General features: G+C 53.0%; 1 protein-coding gene and 1 non-coding gene across 5 annotated transcripts; one reads left to right on the top strand and one right to left on the bottom strand.

Moving 5' to 3' along the window:
* The first annotated feature begins 596 nt into the window (after window positions 1–596).
* On the top strand, window positions 597–21,943 carry SETD1A (SET domain containing 1A, histone lysine methyltransferase). Of its 4 annotated transcripts, none has more exons than XM_032460407.1 (19): window positions 597–615; window positions 1,364–1,528; window positions 1,747–1,842; window positions 3,608–3,878; window positions 4,967–5,088; window positions 5,308–5,537; window positions 5,825–6,671; window positions 6,829–7,614; window positions 8,136–8,312; window positions 8,452–8,539; window positions 8,821–8,978; window positions 9,135–9,222; window positions 11,033–11,371; window positions 17,108–18,157; window positions 18,578–18,750; window positions 18,844–18,954; window positions 19,122–19,241; window positions 20,892–21,029; window positions 21,117–21,943. In XM_032460407.1, the coding sequence occupies exons 2-19, from the start codon at window positions 1,379–1,381 to the stop codon at window positions 21,288–21,290; spliced, it is 5,118 nt and encodes a 1,705-aa protein (XP_032316298.1). In that variant the 5' UTR covers window positions 597–615; window positions 1,364–1,378; the 3' UTR covers window positions 21,291–21,943. The 4 variants fall into 4 exon arrangements, with proteins under 4 accessions (XP_032316298.1, XP_032316296.1, XP_032316299.1 ...); XM_032460405.1 differs by lacking the exon at window positions 597–615 and adding an exon at window positions 659–787; XM_032460408.1 differs by lacking the exon at window positions 597–615 and adding an exon at window positions 660–787 and having other exon boundaries at window positions 11,087–11,371.
* Window positions 16,315–16,387, bottom strand: TRNAP-AGG. Its single transcript has one exon. It is a non-coding gene; the product is annotated as a tRNA-Pro (tRNA).
* Window positions 21,944–22,066: the final 123 nt, after the last annotated feature.

Raw genomic sequence — 22,066 nt, 5'->3', positions numbered from 1 at the left:
ATTCTCATCGGACTCTGTAGCTATTCCCCCTGGGTCGGAACTGAACAGTCCTCTGAGTTGTGCTAGTAAGATAGAGCCAGGAAAAGTAGCCGACTCTGCCAAAAGGGCTTGGCTAACCAGGCATTATTTTCTTGACTCCACCAAGGCGGGTGAAGGGAGGCAACAGCTGAGGCCAGGACTTGTGGCGAATCTGCAGCCTCTTAGACCTTTGGCCTCCTGAGGAAGGGGCAGGAAAGAGGAGCAAAGAAGCTCGCATCCTGTCCACTGATTCGCCCCGCCCGCCTGACGAATCTGCGTCTGTTCAACGCGCCACTCAAATCTCCCGAGCTCTGGCTGGCCTCCTCCCCTCCGCCCCGCCCCCTTTTCCTCAGGGATTAGTCGTTGCTTTCGTCGCCGCCGATTCGTCAAGGACCCTAGGCCAGAGCAGCTGGATAGTCGTGGTGAAGCCCACTCTCCGGGGGATGCGGCCAATCTCCAGGCTTCCTGGGCCGCAACTCTTGAGCTTTATAGGGCGCCGGCCGAGGCGAAGCCGTCATCCTAGGCCCCGTGGGTCTCCCGGCTGTGCCCGTGGCGAAAGTGCGAATATAGACGCTGTGCCCGCTGGGCCTCGCGCAGGTGGCGGTGGTGTTTGGTGCGCGCGCCGGGGAGGTGGTGGTGGTGGGGGGGCGCCGCCGCCGCCACCGCTGCGGGGCCGGGTCTCGCGCTGTCGCCGCCGCCGCCGCCGCCGCCTCGCGCCGCTGAGGTGCCGCGCGGGGTGGGGGGAGGGGGAGCCGCTCGCCACGAGCGGGTGAGTGGGGCCGCGCCGCGCGTGCGCGGAGATGGGGGGGGCAGAACGCGCCGGGGCGGGAGGAGAGGGCAGCGGCGCGCGTTCCCCCCACCCCCCGCTCGGATTCGGGGCCGAAGCCGGGTCTCGGGCTCGGTCTCGCGGTGTTTCCAACGCCCCGAAGAGGTGCCACCTCTTGGCTGGACGATCGGGGCGCGGGGACCGGAGCGGGTGTGTGGGAGCGGGAGCCGGGCTTGGCCCGGGCCGCTGGCCGGTGAGGAGGCGGGAGGGGGCGGGGCCTGCCAGGGGGCGGGGGAGGGGTCTTGCGCCGAGGCCAAGTGGGGCGCGCGCTAGGGAGAGCGGGAAGGTAAGGGGGCGCGAGATGGGCCTGGGGGCCTGAGGGGAGAGTTGGGAGGTAGAGAGAGAATGGGGTGTTGTGGTGAAAGAAGGTACTTGGGAAATCTAGGGGAGCCATGGGTCATGGTGAGGTGTGGAAACTGGGGTGATGAGAGAACCTGGAGTCAGGGCTAGTCGGTGAGGGGCAGCAAGGGAGTCAGGCCTAAGTCCTGAACCCCCTTACGTATCCCTCTTTCTTAACAGTGTAAATGAGCAAAGATGGATCAGGAAGGTGGGGGAGATGGGCAGAAAGCCCCGAGCTTCCAGTGGCGGAACTACAAGCTCATCGTGGATCCTGCCTTGGACCCTGCCTTACGCAGGCCTTCTCAAAAGGTGTACAGATACGATGGAATCCACTTCAGTGTCAACGTGAGTGCCCCAGGCCTTTCCTTGCCATCTAGGGAACTCAGGCCCGATTCTTCTCTGTTACCTCCGTTCACCACCAAGAACTCCCATACGCATAGCCTGCCTCCTTTAAAGTGGGCAACCAGCATCCCGCTCTTTTGCTGATGGGTCTCCAAAGGGGCTCTAGAGCTCAACGATGTGGTTCTTCTTGAACTATCTTTCTGTTCCTGCTTTTTTCCTAGGACTCAAAGTATATTCCAGTCGAAGACCTCCAAGACCCCCGTTGCCACGTCAGGTCCAAAAACAGAGAATTTTCCCTCCCAGTCCCTAAGTTTAAGGTACGTGTCTGCTGGTCTCTTGGTGTGGTGGCCCTTGGAGAGTGTGAAGGATTGGTCCTTGCAGTCTAGTCTTATTGTAGCCTAATAAAAGGGGGTTTTCCAATGAAACGATCACAGCCAGATCTAATAATTTCTGAGTCTGTGAGACTGAGTTTGTTCTGGACAGGAGGGATGTTTATCTTCTAAAAAGGTATAGGTGAAGTGTCTCAAGCAGGGGTGTTAACTTTTTGAAGGACGAAGACAGGTCTACCTACTACACCTATCACCATGTGCTTCTAGACAGCATGCAGCAAAACAGTGCCCTGTATGTTACCCCAGTTTCTCAATTAAGGGGAATGACAAGGCCACTGGATACAGTGACAACATCCCTGGGGGTCTGCTGTTCCTCGTCCCTCCTCCATCTTGTGTCCTTAGAGGATTCCTATGTCCCTGACTGGGCAGGATACTCATCAGGCCTTGGACTGGACCTGGAAAACTAGTGGTTCTTAGTTTCCTTCATTAATTCTGTATTCTTCCTTTTTGAATAAGTCATTTGTTTGGTTCCCTCACTCCTCTTTTTTCACTTCATACACTTTTCCTGAACAGTCTCTTTCTGCTCCACAACTTTGTTACTGAAATGTTGGTGGCTTTGAAATCTCTGTTCCCAGCCAAGATCAGTCTCTTGAACTCTAGACTTAACATGCCTCATGGAGGGATGGCTCCATCCAGAAACCTCAAGTTTGAGAGATGTAAAACAATTATGTTCACCCCCTTAATCCTGCTCTCTTTTCTATTTTCCTTCTACTGATGAATGACAGCACCATCTACTCAGCAGCACAAACTAGATACTTGGGAGTCATCCTGTGATTCTTCTCTTTTATCTGTCACCAAATTGTGCTGAATCTTTTTTATAAACATGTTTCTTCTTTTACCTTGGTTTTTCTATTTTTGTTGCCATTCCTTTAATACAGACTCTTGTATTCATTTCCCCTGGTTTTCTTGCCTCCATGCTTTTCTCTGTTTTATTGCTGTCATTTGTCTCTTTGGTTTTACTGTTCTCTTACCTTACTTCTGTTGACAAGTCCACGTTTTTGTGCATTGACAAGTATGATTATTCATTTGGCCAAGCCTCATCTGCTTTGATATTGCACATGTGTCTTTCTTCCTACCGAGCGCTTTGTATGTTCCAGGCAATGCCAAGTTATTTAAGAGTTCTGTGCCTTATGGGTCCTGTCATTTTTGGTGAACTCTTGTTTATCTGAAAAGCCCAGTACGAATGACACCATCTTTATGAATTCTTTCTTGCCTCCACTCTGAACAAAGATTTCCTTTTCTGGGCTCCCAGGAACCCTGTCTGCACCTTTGCTGACACTTGTGTCATGTTGTGATTGTGTGTGTGTGTGTCTGTTTGTTTTCTCTGCTTTTCTGAATCAGAATCCTTTTTTTTCTATCTTTGTATTCCTAATGCCCAGGCCATGGTAATCACTTAGTAAAAGCTGAGGTAGTGAGTTACTTTCACATAACTAGTTCCTTCCATGTATGTTTAGTCTTCAGTTTGTACATTTATTTTCCTGGTTCTTGCCATTGTCCTGTGGTGAGAAGACTTTAGAGAAGAGAAGGGTCAAGACTAATGTATCCCTTGTTGGGAGCCCCTTCCCACTTCCCTTCCCTCTTAGTTTCCTAGTTCTCTCTCTCTTGGCCTCATGGATCTTCTGAAGTTTCCTAGAGGGCAAAGGAGCAGTGATCAGTATTGAGGCCCAAGGCTTAACTCCTGTCTCTTCTGCAGCTGGATGAGTTCTATATTGGACAGATCCCACTGAAAGAAGTGACTTTCGCAAGGCTGAATGATAACGTGCGGGAGACCTTCCTGAAGGACATGTGCCGAAAGTATGGCGAGGTGGAAGAGGTAGAGATCCTTCTTCACCCTCGCACTCGCAAGCACCTGGGCCTGGCCCGTGTGCTCTTCACCAGCACTCGGGGAGCCAAGGAAACAGTGAAAAACCTCCACCTTACCTCTGTCATGGGCAACATTATTCATGCCCAGCTCGACATCAAAGGTGAGAGCTCCCTTCCTGCTGCCTGAGGTTGGGTTCAGGCAGAGATGGTACACGCAAATGCCTGTTGGGGTCAGGCAAGGGGTCAGGTTTATGATTTTTCATTTGAAACTTTTGGGCCAGATTGTGTTTTAGACTTCAGAATTTTACAGAGGGATTATGGCATATATGTGAGTTTTTGTGTATTATCTCTGGCTGGGTTAGGGCAGCACCCTGTGGTCTGGTGTATGACTGTGCTTGTAAGAAAATGTGTGAAAGGTCGTACTAGGTAAGATGAATGAAAACTATAGTAAATAGCCTCAGGTCAGGTTTTGACACCAAATTTCCAAAAACACTGGATTTTGAGTTTTTTGGGTTTTGAAATTTTGTGTCAAGAATTTGGGACCTGTATAGGTGAGTGAACAGTCTGGGCTTTTGTGTCAAGGAGCGGTAGGGAGAGGTGGGGGCCATGGCATACTGTCTAGTGCCATTTAAGGGAGGCAGCTGTTAGTTGGCATTAGCCAATTTGTAAGTGGCAATGATGACTAGTATTGACGGATAATTTATTTTTTAAGCTGGAAATCTAGGTTCTTGTGTGAAATCTCATGGGCTTTAAATCTTGCATTCCTCCCCCTTCCTTCTCAATATTTTAAGTGATTGTATGGGGCAAACGCAAAAAAACACGATGGGGGGCTGGATTTAGCCTTCAGGCTGCCATTTTGCAACATAAGTTTATAGGATAAAGACCGTGGTGAGATCTAGCATCAGATGACCTGAGTTTGAATTCTGCTTTTACCACCGACCAACTTTGTGACTTTGTGCAGATGAATTTTCTTTTAAGACTGTAAAATAGGGGTACTGGTGTTTCTCTCTCCCAGTGATCATTCAACACAGTAACACACATTGGAAGTGATTTGTGGACTGTGAAGTGTCGTCCAGTCTGTGGTTTGTAGTAGTTATTAGATAGAGATAAGTGGAAGAACTGAAAACCCCAAACCCAGGTTTCTAAGAAATCTTAGGAAACTTGAGGCCTGAATGAAATGGGAATAGCAAATCAGAAAGGTGTTGTTTCCTCCATCTGACTCTGTTGGTTTCCATTTCCCTCCCTCCAGGACAACAACGAATGAAGTACTATGAACTAATAGTCAATGGCTCCTACACCCCTCAGACGGTGCCCACTGGGGGCAAGGCCCTGAGTGAGAAGTTCCAAGGCTCTGGTGCAGCCACTGAGACGGTGAGAAGCTTGTGGTTGCCGTAGCCCTAGCCATGTGGGCCAGTGCTTGGATGCCAGCAGTAGTCTGGGAGGTTCTGAACTCACTGTTAAGTATAGGAAGAGCCAAGAAAAAGATGTTAGGTGCTTTCAAAAGATGGAGAATTGGAATTCTTAGTTTGGGAAGGGCACATTGTCAAATAGTGCTTGATCTCTTTCCTCCCTGCTTCACTCTCTCTCCAGACTGAATCCCGCCGCCGCTCCTCCTCCGACACAGCTGCCTTCCCATCAGGCACTGCTGCAGTGGGCACTCCTGGCAATGGCACCCCCTGCTCCCAGGACACAAGCTTCTCCAGCGGCCGACAAGACACCCCCTCTTCCTTCGGCCAGTTCACCCCTCAGTCCTCCCAAGGAACCCCCTACACATCTCGGGGCAGCACCCCCTACTCTCAGGACTCTGCCTACTCCAGCAGGTACAGCATAAGCACCCTCTGGGACCCCCAGATTCTGAGAGTTGCCACTGGGAAGAAGCAGCCCAGAGTGTCTCTAAGAGGGAGTTGGGAGTAATTTGTCCTAGTTTCTCTGTGGATTCAGCCAACAAAGCCCTGTCCTCAGGGAATTTAGTCTCTAGCTAGGAACGCAACAGCACTTAAATCTTCCTTTGGGAACAGTGTAGAGGGTCTTTGGGTATGGACAACCGGGACAGTGGGGTTTGGTCATACAGAGCTGAACGCAGCTAACCCCTGCACGTTTCTTCCAGCACCACTTCCACCTCCTTTAAGCCCCGGCGATCAGAGAACAGCTACCAAGATTCCTTCTCCCGCCGCCACTTCTCTGCATCTTCGGCCCCCACGACCACCTCTGCAGCCATCTCCGCTACCACTGCAGCCACCGCCGCATCGTCCTCTTCTTCCTCTTCCTCCTCGTCCTCCTCGTCCTCCTCCTCTTCCTCGGCCTCTCATTTTCGTGGTTCTGACTCAAACTACCCAGCATATTATGAAAGCTGGAATCGCTACCAACGTCATGCTTCCTACCCACCCCGCCGGGCAACTCGGGAGGAGCCTCCTGGGGCACCTTTTGCTGAAAATACAGCCGAACGCTTCCCACCTTCCTATACCTCCTACTTGCCCCCTGAGCCCAGCCGGCCTGCTGACCAGGACTATCGGCCTCCTGCCTCAGAAGCTCCACCCCCAGAGCCTCCAGAACCTGGTGGAGGTGGGGGTGGTGGGGGGCCCAGTCCTGAGAGAGAAGAAGCCCGCACCTCCCCTCGCCCAGCCTCACCTGCTCGTTCTGGCTCTCCAGCCCCAGAGACCACCAATGAGAGTGTGCCCTTCGCTCAACACAGCAGCCTGGATTCCCGCATTGAGATGTTGTTGAAGGAGCAGCGCTCCAAGTTTTCTTTCCTGGCCTCTGACACTGAGGAAGAGGAAGAGAACAGCACCACAGGCCCTGGGGTTAGAGACACAGGGAGTGAGGTGCCTTCTGGGTCAGGTCACGGGCCTTGCACACCCCCTCCAGCCCCAGCAAATTTTGAGGATGTGGCACCTACGGGGAGTGGGGAACCGGGGGCTACCCGGGAGTCGCCCAAGGCCAACGGACAGAACCAGGTGAGGTTGGGCTCAGCTGGCGGAGGTGCCTGGGATCCGGGAGGCAGGGTTGGGCCTAGGGAGAGAAGGAAGGGAACTAGGCAAGAGAACAGAGATTTGAGGAAAAGCCCAAGGAGCAGGCAGCAGCTTTCTGTGACCATCCTCTGCACCCCTACAGGCTTCTCCATGCTCTTCTGGAGAGGACATGGAAATCTCCGACGATGACAGGGGCGGCTCACCCCCTCCGGCCCCAACACCGCCCCAGCAACCTCCACCCCCTCCTCCTCCTCCTCCCCCTCCTCCGCCGTACCTGGCTTCCCTTCCCCTTGGTTATCCTCCCCACCAGCCTGCCTACCTCCTCCCACCCCGACCTGATGGGCCACCGCCCCCTGAGTACCCCCCACCTCCTCCACCCCCTCCCCACATCTATGACTTTGTGAACTCCCTAGAGCTCATGGATCGACTTGGGGCTCAGTGGGGAGGGATGCCCATGTCCTTCCAGATGCAGACCCAGATGTTAACTCGGCTCCACCAGCTGCGGCAGGGCAAAGGATTGACTGCTGCCTCAGCTGGTCCCCCCGGTGGGGCTTTTGGGGAGGCCTTTCTCCCATTCCCGCCCCACCAAGAGGCAGCCTATGGCTTACCGTATGCTCTGTACACACAAGGGCAAGAAGGCCGAGGGGCATACTCCCGGGAGGCCTATCACCTGCCTTTGCCCATGGCAGCCGAGCCCCTGCCCTCCTCCTCAGTCTCAGGAGAAGAGGCCCGGCTGCCTCCCAGGGAGGAAGCAGAGCTGGCAGAGGGCAAGACCCTACCATCAGCAGGCACTGTGGGTCGTGTGCTGGCCACCCTCGTCCAAGAGATGAAGAGCATCATGCAGCGAGACCTCAACCGCAAGATGGTGGAGAATGTGGCCTTTGGAGCCTTTGATCAGTGGTGGGAGAGCAAGGAAGAGAAGGCCAAGGTGAGGGCCAGTGCCTGGGACTGGGAAGGCCTGGGGCTCCATTGGAGGATATAGGCCTCCAGCTTCTTCAGGCTGCACAGTTCAGAATAGAGAAGAGAGATGATCAAGGCAAGTGGAGAGAGAGTCTGTGGACACGAGGTGGGACACAGTTGGACAGGGGAGTTAGGGGGCACACAGAACAGTAGAAAAAGTGTGAGCCCGAGAGTCAGAAGACCTTTGTCCTGGCTCCACTGCTTACTTGTAGTGGACAGAGCCCTTAAATCTCTCTGGGCTTCAATGTCTAGTGTCTTCATTAGTAGAGCAGGAATAGTAGCAGCTTCATAAAGTTGAAGGACTTAATGAGTGGACTTTTGAGAAATGCGTGTGTAGGGGCTGGTGCAAGGGAGGTGTGGCATAGATGTGTGTCAAATGGAGAAGTGAGTAGATGCATTTCTGTATTCCTGGGGCCTGGGAGTAGTTCTCAGGCAGGAGGCAGGAGGGAGCGCCTGGGTTCTGGGGCTCAGTCCCCATACTGCCTGCAGCCATTCCAGAATGCAGCTAAACAGCAAGCCAAGGAGGAGGATAAAGAGAAGACAAAGCTTAAAGAGCCAGGCCTGCTGTCCCTCGTGGACTGGGCCAAGAGCGGGGGTACCACCGGCATCGAAGCCTTCGCCTTTGGGTCAGGGCTGCGAGGGGCCCTGCGGCTGCCTTCCTTCAAGGTACCCAGAATTCTGATCTTACCTAGTTCTAGTTGGGAGGGAAGAGGGGTAAAGGGGGGCCCCCTGCCTTGGGGTAAGGGTGGTTGGGAACCATGAGTGTTTGGATTCTGAATGGGCTCTATCTCTTCCCATTTCCCAGGTAAAGCGGAAAGAGCCTTCGGAAATTTCAGAGGCCAGTGAGGAAAAGAGGCCCCGGCCCTCTACTCCAGCTGAAGAAGATGAAGATGGTGAGTGGGAGGTCAGGTGAAGGAGAAAGGGGACAGAAGGCTACTTAGATTCTGATAGGAAAGGAGGAGGCAGGGACGAGGGGTGAAAGTGTCTTGAGGGCAAGGAGCCAAGTGGAAATTTGAAATGGTTAAAATAAAGCAGTTCTGAGATGTGAGAAGCTTCAGGTAGGTCTGTCCCTGGATTTTAGCTGTGGTTCTTGTGTCTGGTGTGCACACAGAATAGAGCAATGGTAATTGTGGCTGATGGTAAATTACACTGACTACTACTCATCTGGGCCTAGACGCTGAGCGTGAGAAGGAGGTTGGAGAGCCAGGACGTCCGGGGACCAAGCCCCCAAAGCGAGATGAAGAGCGAAGCAAGACCCAGGGCAAGCACCGCAAGTCCTTTGCTCTGGACAGTGAGGGGGAGGAGGCATCCCAGGAGTCCTCCTCAGAGAAGGTGAGGGGCCAAGGCACCTGGTCCCTGCCAAGAGCTTACGGCTTGAGTTCTTGTCCCCGTAGTTAGCTTTTCTCTGGGCTGGAGCCCAAGTAATAATACCTCCTGGAGGACGCATCGTCCTTTTCCTGTTAATTCCCATTTGTCCCTTTCCTTAAGGATGAGGAGGATGAAGAGGAAGATGAGGAAGATGAAGAGCGTGAGGAAGCCATGGATGCTGCGAAGAAGGATACAGAGGCATCAGATGGTAAGCACGCACAGTGTACAACAGAATTCTGGGGAAGAAGGGATTCAGCCACCCATAGCCCTTTTCTGAGCCCACGTAACCTTCCTGCTGGATTGATTGGCCATCTTTGCCTTCCCCCAAAGTACTTGTCTTTTAAGCCCATTCTTTGGAACCGTTGGCCCACTGTAAATAAGATCCAGAACGCTCCCTTCTGCTTACCTCTGCAACTGAAATGCTCTCTCCCCAGCAGACAACCCAGGAGAGCCTATTTATTTTCCCAAGTCCTTGAGATAAGCAGTCTGCATTTTCCTACTGCCCCTGATGCTGCCAGGCTCTGCCTTTCCCCCTTTGAGCACGGTTCTTCCTTTAAGGCCCAGCCACTGAGCTGTACCTTCTTCCCCTCCCTGCAGTTGCTGTCACTGGACACAACTCTGTCTTCAGTTGAACACCTGTCTGTTCCTCCACATATAATGAGGCTTGGGCACATGGTTTAGTCTCTCTTTTCATTCATTTGTTCAGAAATATATATTGAGCCCCTCCTCTGTGCCAGGCACCATTCTAGGTGTTACAGACACATTAGTGACCAGGACAGATGTGATTCCTGCTCTGGTAGAGCTTGCGATCAGTCAAAGGGGAGGACGGGAGTTGAAAATAAGTGAACAGATTGTAGCACTTCACATAGAGGTACTTGCTTTGAAGAAGATAAAATAGGTTAGTGGGGTAGGGAGTGACTGGGCTGGGGAACTGGGGAAAGATTGACTGTGTTCTGTCTGATGGTGAGGGAGTGCCTCTGAGAGGTGCCATTTCAACAGAGGCCAAGATCATGAGGACAATGATCTGAGAGTCTTTCAGGTAATCAGAGGGCAAGATCATCTGCTAAGAGTGAGAGGGTGCAGACCCCTACACATCCACTTGGTCACCAGTTTCTGTCAGTTTTACTGCCTCTGTTTCTTGAATTTGTCACCTCCCTTGTTCCTGCTCTCCTCTCATTCTTACTTACAATCTGCAGCAGTTTTGACTTATTTCCCTGTCTGTTTCCATCCTTCCCTATCCATTTCAATCCATTTTCCAACTTGCTGATGGAATTAACCTTCCTAAAATGCACACCTGACCCTGTTACTTCCCTCCATAAAGCCTCTTCCTGGCTCCCTGTTCTTTTCTAACTCCTCAGCCTGATGCTTCAGGCCATTTGTGATCTCACTCCTTCTTATCTGCTCAGCTTCATCCTGCCATTCTCCACACTCCTCCCTGCCACATCACCTTCTGTTCTAATTTACTCAGTTATGTTCCTTAAAGACTAAAATTCTTAGTTCCTTAGAGCCCATCTAGTGTATTACCACTCCTGGAGGTGTAGACATGTAACATTACCTAAGCTTATTTACTCTGGAATCCTTTTTCAGAGACCATTGTCCAGGCAGTGTCTATAAGGCACATTTTGAGAAAAGCTTCCTTCAGTGATTAGAGCAGACTGCTTGCCAGTCCCTAAGGGCATCATCTTCACTTACCTTTGATGTCTCCACTTAGCCCCTGTGTCTGCTCAGTGAACTCCGTCTTGTCCTTGTTGACAGGCATCTTCACAGGGATGTCTTTCCTGGCTTGATCCTCCAGGCAGAATCCAGGGCTTCCTTTTGCCTGCTCCCCTAGCCCTTCATACTGAGGTTTATCACACTCTGGACAAATTACATGCTTCTCCACCTCCTTGAAGCGAGGAATCCCCAGCACCTAGTGCAGAGCCTAATGTATCCCTAGTAGTGAGTCAGTGAATGAGCCCACAGCTTGACCAAGTGAGGGGTCTTCCCACCTCGCCTGATTGCCCCTTCTGGATTTCCAGGCGAGGACGAGGAAAGCGATTCGTCCTCCAAATGTTCTCTGTATGCTGACTCAGATGGTGAGAATGATAGCACGTCGGACTCCGAGAGCAGCAGCTCATCCAGCTCCTCATCTTCCTCATCTTCCTCCTCATCGTCCTCATCGTCCTCATCATCATCTGAGTCCTCCTCTGAGGAAGAAGAGGAAGAGGAGCAGCCAGCAACCATACCCTCAGCATCATCGCCCCCCCGAGATGTCCCCGTGCCCCAGCCAGCACCTGCGGAGGAGCCCGAGCCAGAACAGGTTGCAGACTCCCCAGTCACACCTCTCCCTGAACAGAAGTCTCCAGCAAGACCTGCAGGTAGGTAGTGTAGAGCTGTTGTTTTGGTCTTTGTGTGTCTGTATCCATGGGAACAGTGGGGTCGACAGTATACAAGTGTGTGACTATGTTGGAAAACATACAGAGTTGGACGGAAGTCACTTTCTCCTGTCACTTATCCCTTGGAGACATTTATGGCCTAAACATGCTCAAAACTATGATGCTGTAAACAGTTTTCAGAGCCAGACCTTGGTGTTTGGCTACTGAAGTAAAATAGAACGGTCTCTTCCCAAATAAGTTAAGGAGAAAACTCCCAATTTAATTAGTTTCTCCTAATTTTTCTTTTAGCCTGTTCTTTAATGTGTAGTGTATACCTGAAGGTGATTACATGGACGAATTGGATACATAGTAACTATTAGCAACATAAACTCAGAACTTAATTCTATCTTTGCTTTCCTTTGTAGATTTGTACGTTCAGTTATTTTATATCATAACATACGTACATAATACATTGTACATAATTTATCCTGCTGAGTGAACTGTTCAGGCAGTAGATACTTAGTTATCGAGTCCTTGCAGTGGGTACAAGGGATACAATGGTATGCACAGGAGGCACTGTTTTCACCCTCGTGAAGCTTATGGTCTGTGAGGAGAGAAAGTTTAGTCTCTACTTAAGATGATACTTAGGAAAATCTGTGACTACAGACTTGGTAAGTGCCACGAAAGAGAGTACAGGGTACCCTGAGAACCGGAGCACATCTCAGGGGAAATCTCTGGTTACCACCTTTGGGCTGAAATCAAGGCAAAACAAGCAGGAGAGGGTATGATTAGCATGCGCAAAGGCCCTCATGCAGAGGCCATGGCATATTGGCAGACATAAAGGAAAGCTAACCTTCTGGAGAGTTGAGGGTGAGCGGGAGCCGGGGAGGCCTAAACTGGAGAGAGGCGCAAAGGCTGGACCATGCAAAACGAGTAGGCCACGTTAGGAATTTGAGCTTTATCTTGAGGCCAGTAGAATGCCGTCAGAGGAATGACGTGATTGTGTTTGTGTTTGTGTTTTGAAAAGATGCAGTGCAGAGAAAACTTGGAGAGGGACCAGAGTTTATGCAGGGAGAGGAGAGTAAGAGGCTATTGCAGTAAGTAAGGCAAGCGATGGTGGTAACTTGGAGTAGTATGCTCTTGGGTTGGAATTAACTCAGTTTTCAAGTTATGCTTCAGAGATGCATGTGGCCTTCCAAAGATCTCGCTCTTGAACATTATTGAGAATCTGTGGCTGAGATAGGCAGAACCACAGGAAGACCTCCTAGTGCTTGTGCACTCTCTTCTTGTCCAGGCCCCATGAGAGGAGGAGTTGAGGCTCATTAATCCTAAGATGCTTCTCCCAGCCTCTCTGAAGTCCATTGGTGGTAGAAGAGCCAGTGGGGTCTCAGGACAGGGGGCATCAGTTGTAGTACTCTCTCATTCTCTGTAGGGTAGGAAGAAAAAGTGGGATGTGACCAGTTTTGCATTTCAGAAGGGTCATTCTGGCTGGAGGTGGGGAGGGATTTGGAAGAGGTGAGGAGGGAGGTGGGGTGACCCGTGAGAAGGTTTGAAGGGATGCAGGTAAGCAAGGGCATGAACCAAAGCAGGGAGGTTGCAGTGAGGTGGTGGGAGTAGAAGTGGGGATGAGGATTTAAGAGAAATTTAGGAGACAGAACTACTTGGTTAAACTACTTACCAAGAAAGGAAACTCAAGGAGGCGAACCAGAATTAGGAAGAAGGCTGATGCATTTAATTGGGGTTGAGTTTGATGTGTCTCTGGAATCTCCAAGTAGAAGCATTTAGTAGGTAGTTTGATCCATAGCTGTGGAGCTCTAGAAAGAACAGTAGACTGGAAATGTGTTAGATATTTGAAACTGTGGGTGTGAATATACTTGTATACTTTAGATGGATGTACGGAATGGAAGGATGATGGAATGAGAGAAGGGGGCAGAGCCTTACAGTCTTATAAGAGGTAGGTGGGCAAAATGGAGCCAGAGGAGGCTGAAAAGGAGTGATCAGAGACGTGGGGAAGAAACCAGGGAGCTTGGGAATGGTCTTTCTCAGAGGGCCACAATAGAGAAAGTGTCTGTTGGATTTGTTAGTTAGGAGGTTACTGGTGACCTTACCAGTTTCAGTAGTGTGGCTCAAGTTAGGAGGTCTTAAAGAGTGAGGGCAGGTGACCGATAACCAGTCTTTTGGAAGGGTAGGCTACTCTTGTGAAAGAAGAGAATTGAGGGGTGGTTATTAATAATGTTAGTTACATTTATTGAGTAGATTGCTTGTGCCAGGCTCTATGTCTAGCACATTGCAAATTTCAGTTTCTCAGTTATTCCTCACAGCATCCCTACTACTCCCATTTTACAGATGAGGAATTTGAGGCTTAGTGAGATGCTCAAGGTTACCCAGCTGGAAGTGGAGAGACAGCAAGAAAATGCAGGGTTGGAGGAGGGTTAGCTTTTCAAAGTAGGTGAGCATGTTCATGCACTGAAGGAAAGAGGGAGCAGGTAGCTGGACCAGGGGAGAGGAATACTTGCTGGAGTGGCGCACCTGGGGAGGTGAGGAGATGGACTGTCTAGATTAAATGCAGATCTCTCTGTAAGTGGGGAGGCAAGGAGACGTGGGGTTTCAGCCTGAAGGCTTCCTTTTTCTCTCTGCAGTAGGGAGGCAGGAAATTTCTGAGCATGAGAGGAATGGGTGGAGTAGGAGCCTTGGAAGGTGAGGAGGGTGGGGAGTGAGAATGACAGCTGACTAGGATGGCCAGCAACTCAGAAGCCCTGCTTAAGCTGGGGTTTGAGGTGAAGGAGGAGAGAAGGCAGGTAGTTGGGTGGATTCAGGTTTAGGGGTCTCCAGAGTGGATGTGATGGAAGACTGTGGAAAGTACTGTGAAAGGAGAGGATGGGGGAGGGTATAGCTCAAGTGGTAGAGCACATACTTAGCATGCACAAGGTCCTGGGTTCAGTCCCCAGTACTGCCTCCAAAAAAATAAATAAATAAACCTAATTACACCCCCCCCCGAAAAAAAAACCCTAAAATAAATAAATAAGTAAAATCACCTGGAAAATGTAAAGAAGAAAAAAAAAAGGAGAAGACGAAGTGAGGGCCTCTATGGTCTGGGAATGACAAAGAAGTTAATTTAGGGGGAGGGTGATAGATGTTGGGAAATTGAACAGGTGCAGTGGGGTGAACTGAAGGGACCTGGGGAATTGTGGTCGGAAGGTAGAGGTCGGAGTGTCACTGTCCAGGGTGGAGGAGGCGTGACAAGGTCATGTGTGTCACTGGTGGAGGGTAGCTGAAGATGAGTGAATGTGAGAATCTGGTGAACAGGTGGGATGCCCAGCTAGATGGCAGAGGTGGGAGAGGAGAGGACGATTAAGGTGGACCCCTTGGTTTTTAGAGAATGAGCTACCAAGGAGGCCTGGGTGACCCAGTCGCAGGAGCCTGGGAGAGGGCTTGTCTGGAGGATCCCAAAGACAAGGGTCTGGACACCTTCAGGATTTGCTTTTCTTCTGTCTTCCTGTCTGGTTCATTCCTGTCTTTCTGCAAATGGTCTTTCTCTGCTTCTCCATTTCTACAGAAGATGGCCACCCTCACAGACAGACCCACTCCTACCTTAGATCCTTATCCTCAGGGAAGTTTCTCGGGCTGGCTTGGGTCAGGTGGCCATCAGTTAATGGGGGAGGGGGATAAGTCACGGAGTAGAAACGGTGGCTTCTGGGAGTTGTATAGACTGGTCAGGTCCCCTGAAAGTTATCTCCATAAATGAAAGGTATGACCAGCTTTCCTTCAGGATGGGGAGCAAAAGGGAAATCTGTGGGAAGAAGCTGAGTCAGGAGGGGAATTTGTTCTCCTCAGGAGCCAGGCTTCCAGAAGGCGCAGTGAGCTAGGTTGGGAGGATGGGTCAGAGGAGAAGGCTGCCCCAAAATGCTGGAGTGGAGAAGAGGTGAGAGGAGTCATAGAAACTGGAGGAACAGGGACCGGCATGCCGAGGCTCACTAGCTTGAGCGTGGGTTACTCCTGGCTGAGACCCCAGGTGGTGTCCAGAGCCTCAGGGGACAGGAGGCTGAGGGCATGTCAGTTAAGGCAGTGGATGCATGTTACTCACTGCCTGCTCGGGCCAGGCCTGGTGCTCATGAGTGGTAGGGCCGGGTGTGAAGCCTCTCAGTCTCAGTGCAGAAGGTCCAGAGCCACTTGGGGTAGTCGGTAAGACCCCGAACTCAACACAGGCTGCCCCAAGCCTGTTCCGTCATCTGCTAGCTGTGTGACTTTGGGTTATCAGCCTCTCTCTGCCTCGACTTCCTTATCTGTAAGATGAGGTTAATAGTAGTACTCACCTCATAGGGTGGTTGTGAGAATTAAATGAGTACTTACTTTGTGTAAAAGGCTTGGATTGGTACTTGGCACAAAATATTAGCTGTTAACCTGCTGCAGCCAATCTGAAGATTGGCAGTTGAGAACCACTAGCCTTTTGATTCTGAAAGGAAGATACTACCAACGTCTGAGGAAAATGGGGAAGCCTTCACAAAGGTGGTGGCATTGAGTTGGGTCTAAAAGGTCCATGTGAGCTTTTTGGATGGGAGAGAGGAGAGAGGCATTCCAAACGAAGGGCACCGTGTGAGCACAGGGCCAGGGGCCTCAAAGACCATGCCTGTGTGAGTGGCTAAAAGGGTGAGAGGGTGAGGCCATGGACTAGCCTCATCTGGATGGTCAGTTCTGCAGGACAAGGAAAGGGCTCTGTATGTCTTGAGCAGTGTTCAGACCCCCCCCCCCCCAGACTCAGCAGCAGACTTGGGGGTCACCACAGAGGGAGGATGTGCTCCCTGGCCCTGTTAGCTAGGGAGAGACAGCACTGCCTGCTCCACAGCCCACCCCTCATCCTTGGGACCTCAGCTTCACCTTCAGCTGCTGCTTTTTTTTTTTTTTTTTGCTGGGGAGATGTTTAGGTTTATTAATTGATTTATTCTTAGAGGAGGTACTGGGGATTGAACCTAGGACCTCATGCATCCTAAGCATGCACTCTACCACTTGAGCTATACCCCCGGCCCCACCTTCAGCTTCTTGAGGGGAGACTTCCTGACCTCTTTCTCACTTGGGCAAATCCCCAGTGCAATTCTGTAAAATATTTTAATACAAAGATTCAGTTCCTTACATTGTATCTGTTTCACCTTGCTAAGCAAAGAATGTTATTTATAGTTGAGATAATGGATACTTTAATTCAAAAATGGCTAACTGTATCCTCATTGTAAAATGCAGGAGGCAAAAAGTTGCCTTGTCTCTGCCTGGTTGGTGGATGTGGTTCTGTCACCACCAGTCTTGATAAAAAGGTTAGAGACCAAATGTTTGTTTCCTTAGAGCCCCCACCCCACCCTTCAGAGTTCAGGCTGCACATTCGTTTTGTGTAATCATCTTGCTTGGACTGTAAGTTCTCTGAGGGCTTTGAAGGTGTCTGTTCAACGTGTTTTTCTGATCCTTGACACATAGTTAGTGCTCAGTAAATGCTTGTCGAAGGTATGAATGAGCAAATGTGAAATCCCATTCTGTCAAGGGAGCCTGTAGTGCTGAGGACATGGCAGGTGTAAGAGGCAGGCGGTGTGTTCCCCAGCAAGCAGGAGTGTCTGTCGGAGGCTGAGGAGTGAGTGCATCTGGGGTGTGGACTCCCCAGGGAGGCTGGCGAGGTTCCTGCCCATAATGAATCTCAGTCTGATGACTTTAGGCCAAGAAGCTGACCCTCTCCCTTTACCTGTGTGCTTCCTTCCCCAGGTTCTACTGAGGAACTGCCTCCCAGTGTGCCCCAGCCTCCCCCTGAGCCACCGGCTGGACCCCCGGCCCCTGCTCCCCGCCCCGACGAGCGCCCCTCCTCTCCCATCCCCCTCCTGCCCCCACCCAAGAAACGCCGGAAAACCGTCTCCTTTTCTGCCGTGGAGGAGGTGCCAGCCCCAGAGCCTCCCCCTGCTGCCCCACCGCAGGTCAAGTCTCCGGGCCCCACCTCCCGCAAAGTCCCCCGGGGCCTGGAGCGGACCATTCGCAACCTGCCCCTGGACCATGCGTCACTGGTCAAGAGTTGGCCTGAGGAAGTGTCCCGAGGAGGTCGGAGCCGCGCTGGAAGCCGAGGCCGCTCCACTGAGGAAGAAGAGGCTGAGCCAGGGACAGAAGTGGACCTGGCGGTGCTAGCCGACCTGGCCCTGACCCCAGCCCGGCGCGGGCTGCCTTCCCTGCCACCCAGTGACGACTTGGAGGCCACAGAGACAGTGGACGAGTCAGACCGCCCGAGCCCCCTTCTCAGCCACATCCTCCTGGAGCACAACTACGCCCTAGCCATCAAACCGCCGCCCTCCACCCTGGCCCCTCGGCCCCTGGAGCCAGTTCCTGCCCCTGCAGCCCTCTTCAGCTCCCCGGCAGACGAGGTCTTGGAGGCCCCTGAGGTGGTAGTGGCCGAGGCGGAGGAGCCAAAGCAGCAGCAGCAGCAGCAGCAGCAGCAAGAGGAGGGGGAGGAGGAGGAGGAGGAAGAGGAGGAGTCGGAGTCCTCGGAGAGCAGCAGCAGCAGCAGCAGCGATGGCGAGGGTGCCGTCCGGCGGCGTAGCCTCCGTTCCCACGCCCGGCGCCGGCGGCCGCCCCCACCCCCACCACCGCCGCCGCCGCCCACCTTCGAGCCCCGCAGCGAGTTTGAGCAGATGACCATCCTGTATGACATTTGGAACTCAGGCCTGGACTTGGAGGACATGAGCTACCTGCGGCTCACGTATGAGCGATTGCTGCAGCAGACGAGCGGGGCTGACTGGCTTAACGACACCCACTGGGTCCATCACACCAATATCCTGAGCCGGAGGGGCTGGTCTTCTCAGGACAGGGAGACAGGCCAAGGGGCTGTAGGTGGGCTTCCCTGGGATCGCACAGCCAGGCACTGTTCTCCTGAGATCATTCCTAGGGTGTGCGTTTATATCCTTCCCTATCCAGTTCTCTTTGCCATGTTCAGCATGGGTATTTCTCCTCTGACTGCCAAGCCTCCCTTTCTCTCTGCCTGGTGCCTCTTTTCTGCTTCCCGAGGTGTTTTTGGCAAAAACGGTGGGCAGACCTATTTCCCTCCATCTTTCTGTTCTCACACTGAGTATGCTCAGGACCTCCAGCTAAGGTCAGTTGCCCTGTCCTTGGACTGGACTAGGGGGCAGAGGGGAGCGGAGCCTCAGGGATTTGGCCCATGAGGACCCTATTCTCTTCCTTAACACCCTGCACTCACCAACCTGAGCACTCCAAAGCGCAAGCGGCGGCCCCAGGACGGGCCCCGCGAGCACCAGACAGGCTCAGCCCGCAGTGAAGGCTATTACCCCATCAGCAAGAAGGAGAAGGACAGGTACCTGGATGTGTGCCCCGTCTCGGCCCGGCAGCTGGAAGGAGCGGACACTCAGGTGAGGCTCCTCCTTGGTACCTGCCCACTGATGGCATCTTCTTCTCATCAGTTCTCCCATCACTTAACATCTTCTATTGCCTACTTCTCACAGGGGACTAACCGGGTGCTTTCGGAGCGCCGGTCCGAGCAGCGGCGGCTGCTGAGCGCCATCGGCACCTCGGCCATCATGGACAGCGATCTGCTAAAGTTAAACCAGCTCAAGGTGAAGAGTGGGGACTGAGGAGGGAGCAGTGGGAAGGCAGCATCGTGGATCCCCCTACGGGTGGGGCTGGGTTGAGTGGCCAGAACACCCTCCAGCCCTGGAGGTCCAAGGAAAGGCAAAGAGGCTGAGGGGGCGTCCAGCAGCACAGTCTGCCTTCCACCCTCTAGTTCCGGAAGAAGAAGCTCCGATTCGGCCGGAGCCGTATCCACGAGTGGGGCCTGTTTGCCATGGAACCCATTGCAGCTGACGAGATGGTCATCGAATACGTGGGCCAGAACATCCGCCAGGTGAGGCTCCACACCCAGGCCCTGAACTGGCGGCAGCACGGGATGCTGACGTGAGAACTTCCTGACCCTCTGGTGAAACCCCGCACTCCCTGCCCGCTCTAAGGCTTAGCCAGTGAGACCTGCCGTTTTTTTTTCCTCCCTTCCTTCCTTCAACAACTAGTAATGGGTACTGGTAAGCTAAATGTTAATGATCCAGCAAGAAACAAGACCAGTAACATCTCTACCTTTAAGGACCTCACAGTTTAGTGGACAGGACAGGTTTTGAACAAGTAACTACAATAAAAAATGGTGTTTGGTTGATATGAAAGGGGATGTCTAGGGAGGTGGGGGCAGTGGGAGCACAGTAGTGTTTAAACCAGCAGCTGAAGGATAATGAGGAACTCACAGGCTCAGGTGAGGGGAAGGGTGCTCCCTGTTGTGGGAGAGCATGTACAAAGGCCTGGAGGCAGAATGGTCTTAGGAGGGCAGGGAGGTCAGCATGGCTAGTTGGAAAAACTAGGGCCAGAGGCAGCAACGTGAGGCCAGAGGGGCCGATGGAGGCCCACAGAGCTTGGGAGCCACGTTAGTAAATTTAGACTGAGATGAGAGGAGGAAACTCGCTACAAAGCGTTAAGCAGGAGAGGACTTTGGAGGTTAATAAGCTCCCTCTGGCTGCAGTGTGAAGAGAGAACTAGAGGCCAAGACGAGCCGGGGTCGGGGTGTGGGGGCTGTTGCACAGATCCTGGCCAAAGGCGGGTGGCCTGGGCTAGGCGGTGGGTCCAGGGTAACAGTGGAGTCCGGGTCCAAGGTGGCTGGCAGGACCAGGCAATGAGTTGGCTCTGGAGAGTGAGGGCAAGGGCCGAGGCCAGACTGTTTCTCGGGGCGCCGCCTTTAGCAGCTCGGAGTATGTAGGGCTGCCAGTGAGATGGGGAGTGAGGAGGAGGAGCGGATGTGTGGTCAAGATGAGCTCTGGTTGGGACATGTGAAGTTGCAGTGCCCGGGGGACATCTAGAGGATGACGTCCCGCAGCTCCACTGAGGTGGATTTTGGCTGGAGATGGAAGTTTGGGAGGAGTCCTCACCACTTAGCTGGCAGTTGAAGCCCTGGAATAGAGTGAGTTCACCCAGGGAGGGTGCAGAGGGTTTATCGTCCTGTTTTCTGGGAAATGAGTTGCTCCTTCTCACACAAGAATGTAGGCCCTGAGGTGGACAGCGGCAGCCATGGATGCCTGTTTTGGAGAGATGGTCCCGGAGAAGGGGTTCAGTTCATGAAATGGCCATTATCATCTCAGTAGCTGCCCTAGCACCCAGCAGTCTGGGGCTCCACCGTGGGTCAGGAGACACTCCAGGAGGAGCCAGTGGCTGCTTCTCCTGCCCAGTGACCACTTCAGATTTCCCTGGGGTCCTCTCTGGGTGACTTTGTCAGAATGGCAGCCAAAGATTTAGGGAGGTGGCTGCAAGAGGGGAGTCCTGGAAGCAAAGTCAGGTGAGTCAGAGTCTTGGGGTGGTGGGTGCCAGAGGGAGAGCTGCAGATCCAAGACAGGCCATGTGGCCCCTGGGGTGGTGGCTGGGAGACTGTCAGGACCCCCCATCACAGGGGCCGGTGGGGTCAGGCCTGGTCCAGCAGGAAGCTAAGGGGCAGCTCCCTGATCATTGCACCCTGTCCTGTTAGATGGTGGCCGACATGCGGGAGAAGCGCTATGTGCAGGAGGGCATTGGCAGCAGCTACCTGTTCCGGGTGGACCACGACACCATCATCGATGCCACCAAGTGTGGTAACCTGGCAAGGTTCATCAACCACTGCTGCACGGTGCGTGAGGGGCCGGGCCGGGCCAGGGGTGGGGCGGGGGCCTAGGGGCCGCTGCCACTCACATGGCCCTGGACCCTCATCTTGCAGCCCAACTGCTACGCCAAGGTGATCACCATCGAGTCCCAGAAGAAGATCGTGATCTACTCCAAGCAGCCCATTGGCGTGGATGAGGAGATCACCTACGACTACAAGTTCCCGCTGGAGGACAACAAGATCCCGTGTCTGTGCGGCACCGAGAGCTGCCGCGGCTCCCTCAACTGAGGTGGGGCAGGACTGGTGCCCCCACCCCTATTTATTCCCCTTGGTGCCCTGAGCTCCCCAGCCCACCCAGCCTTAGTGGGCTCAGCAGGGGCCACACGCCCCATCTCTGAATGTGGGGTTGGGGGGCCCCAGGCCCAGCGAGGGAGCCTCAGTCCCTTGAGGCAACTTCTGCTTCCCCTCGTGCCCCTGCCTACCCATCCCGATTTTTTTTTTCTTTGCGGAGAAGAAGCTGTAAATGTTTTGTAGCTGCCAGCAGCTGTTTCCTGTGGAAACCTGGGGTGCCGGCTTGTACAGATCCTGTTCTTGGGGGCGCTGAAGAGCCCCCTTGCTTTGTGTTAATGGGGACTTCCCTTTGTGCCCTGCGTGCACCCCTCCCCAGTTTAGGGGTCTCTAGGGGCAGTGGCCATGTTCTCCCCGTAGGGGGGCCCTGCGCCCTCAGTCCTGGGGACTCCGTGCCTGGAACCCTGCCTCATCTTCTGTTCCTGCCAGACCCTGTGGGTCGCCCTCCCACCCTGGTGTCTGGAAGCTCTGGCTCTGCCAGGCCGGGACAGTGGGGGGGCGGGCCCTTCCTGTTGGGCTGGACTGTACATATGTTAATAGCGCAAACCCAATGCCACATTTTTATAATTGTGATTAAACTTTATTGTACAAAAGTGCTTGGTCAGTATCTTTGGGGAAAAGTATGGTGGGATGAGGGTTGACAAGGACAGAAGGTGGGGCAAGTGAAGAGAAGGGGAAATAGGTGGCCCGAAGTTTGGGATGGGTAGAGGGGCTTT

Source organism: Camelus ferus, chromosome 18, assembly GCF_009834535.1.
Source record: "Camelus ferus isolate YT-003-E chromosome 18, BCGSAC_Cfer_1.0, whole genome shotgun sequence".
NCBI classification, from domain to species: domain Eukaryota; kingdom Metazoa; phylum Chordata; class Mammalia; order Artiodactyla; family Camelidae; genus Camelus; species Camelus ferus.
This window is presented reverse-complemented; position numbering and strand designations above follow the sequence as displayed.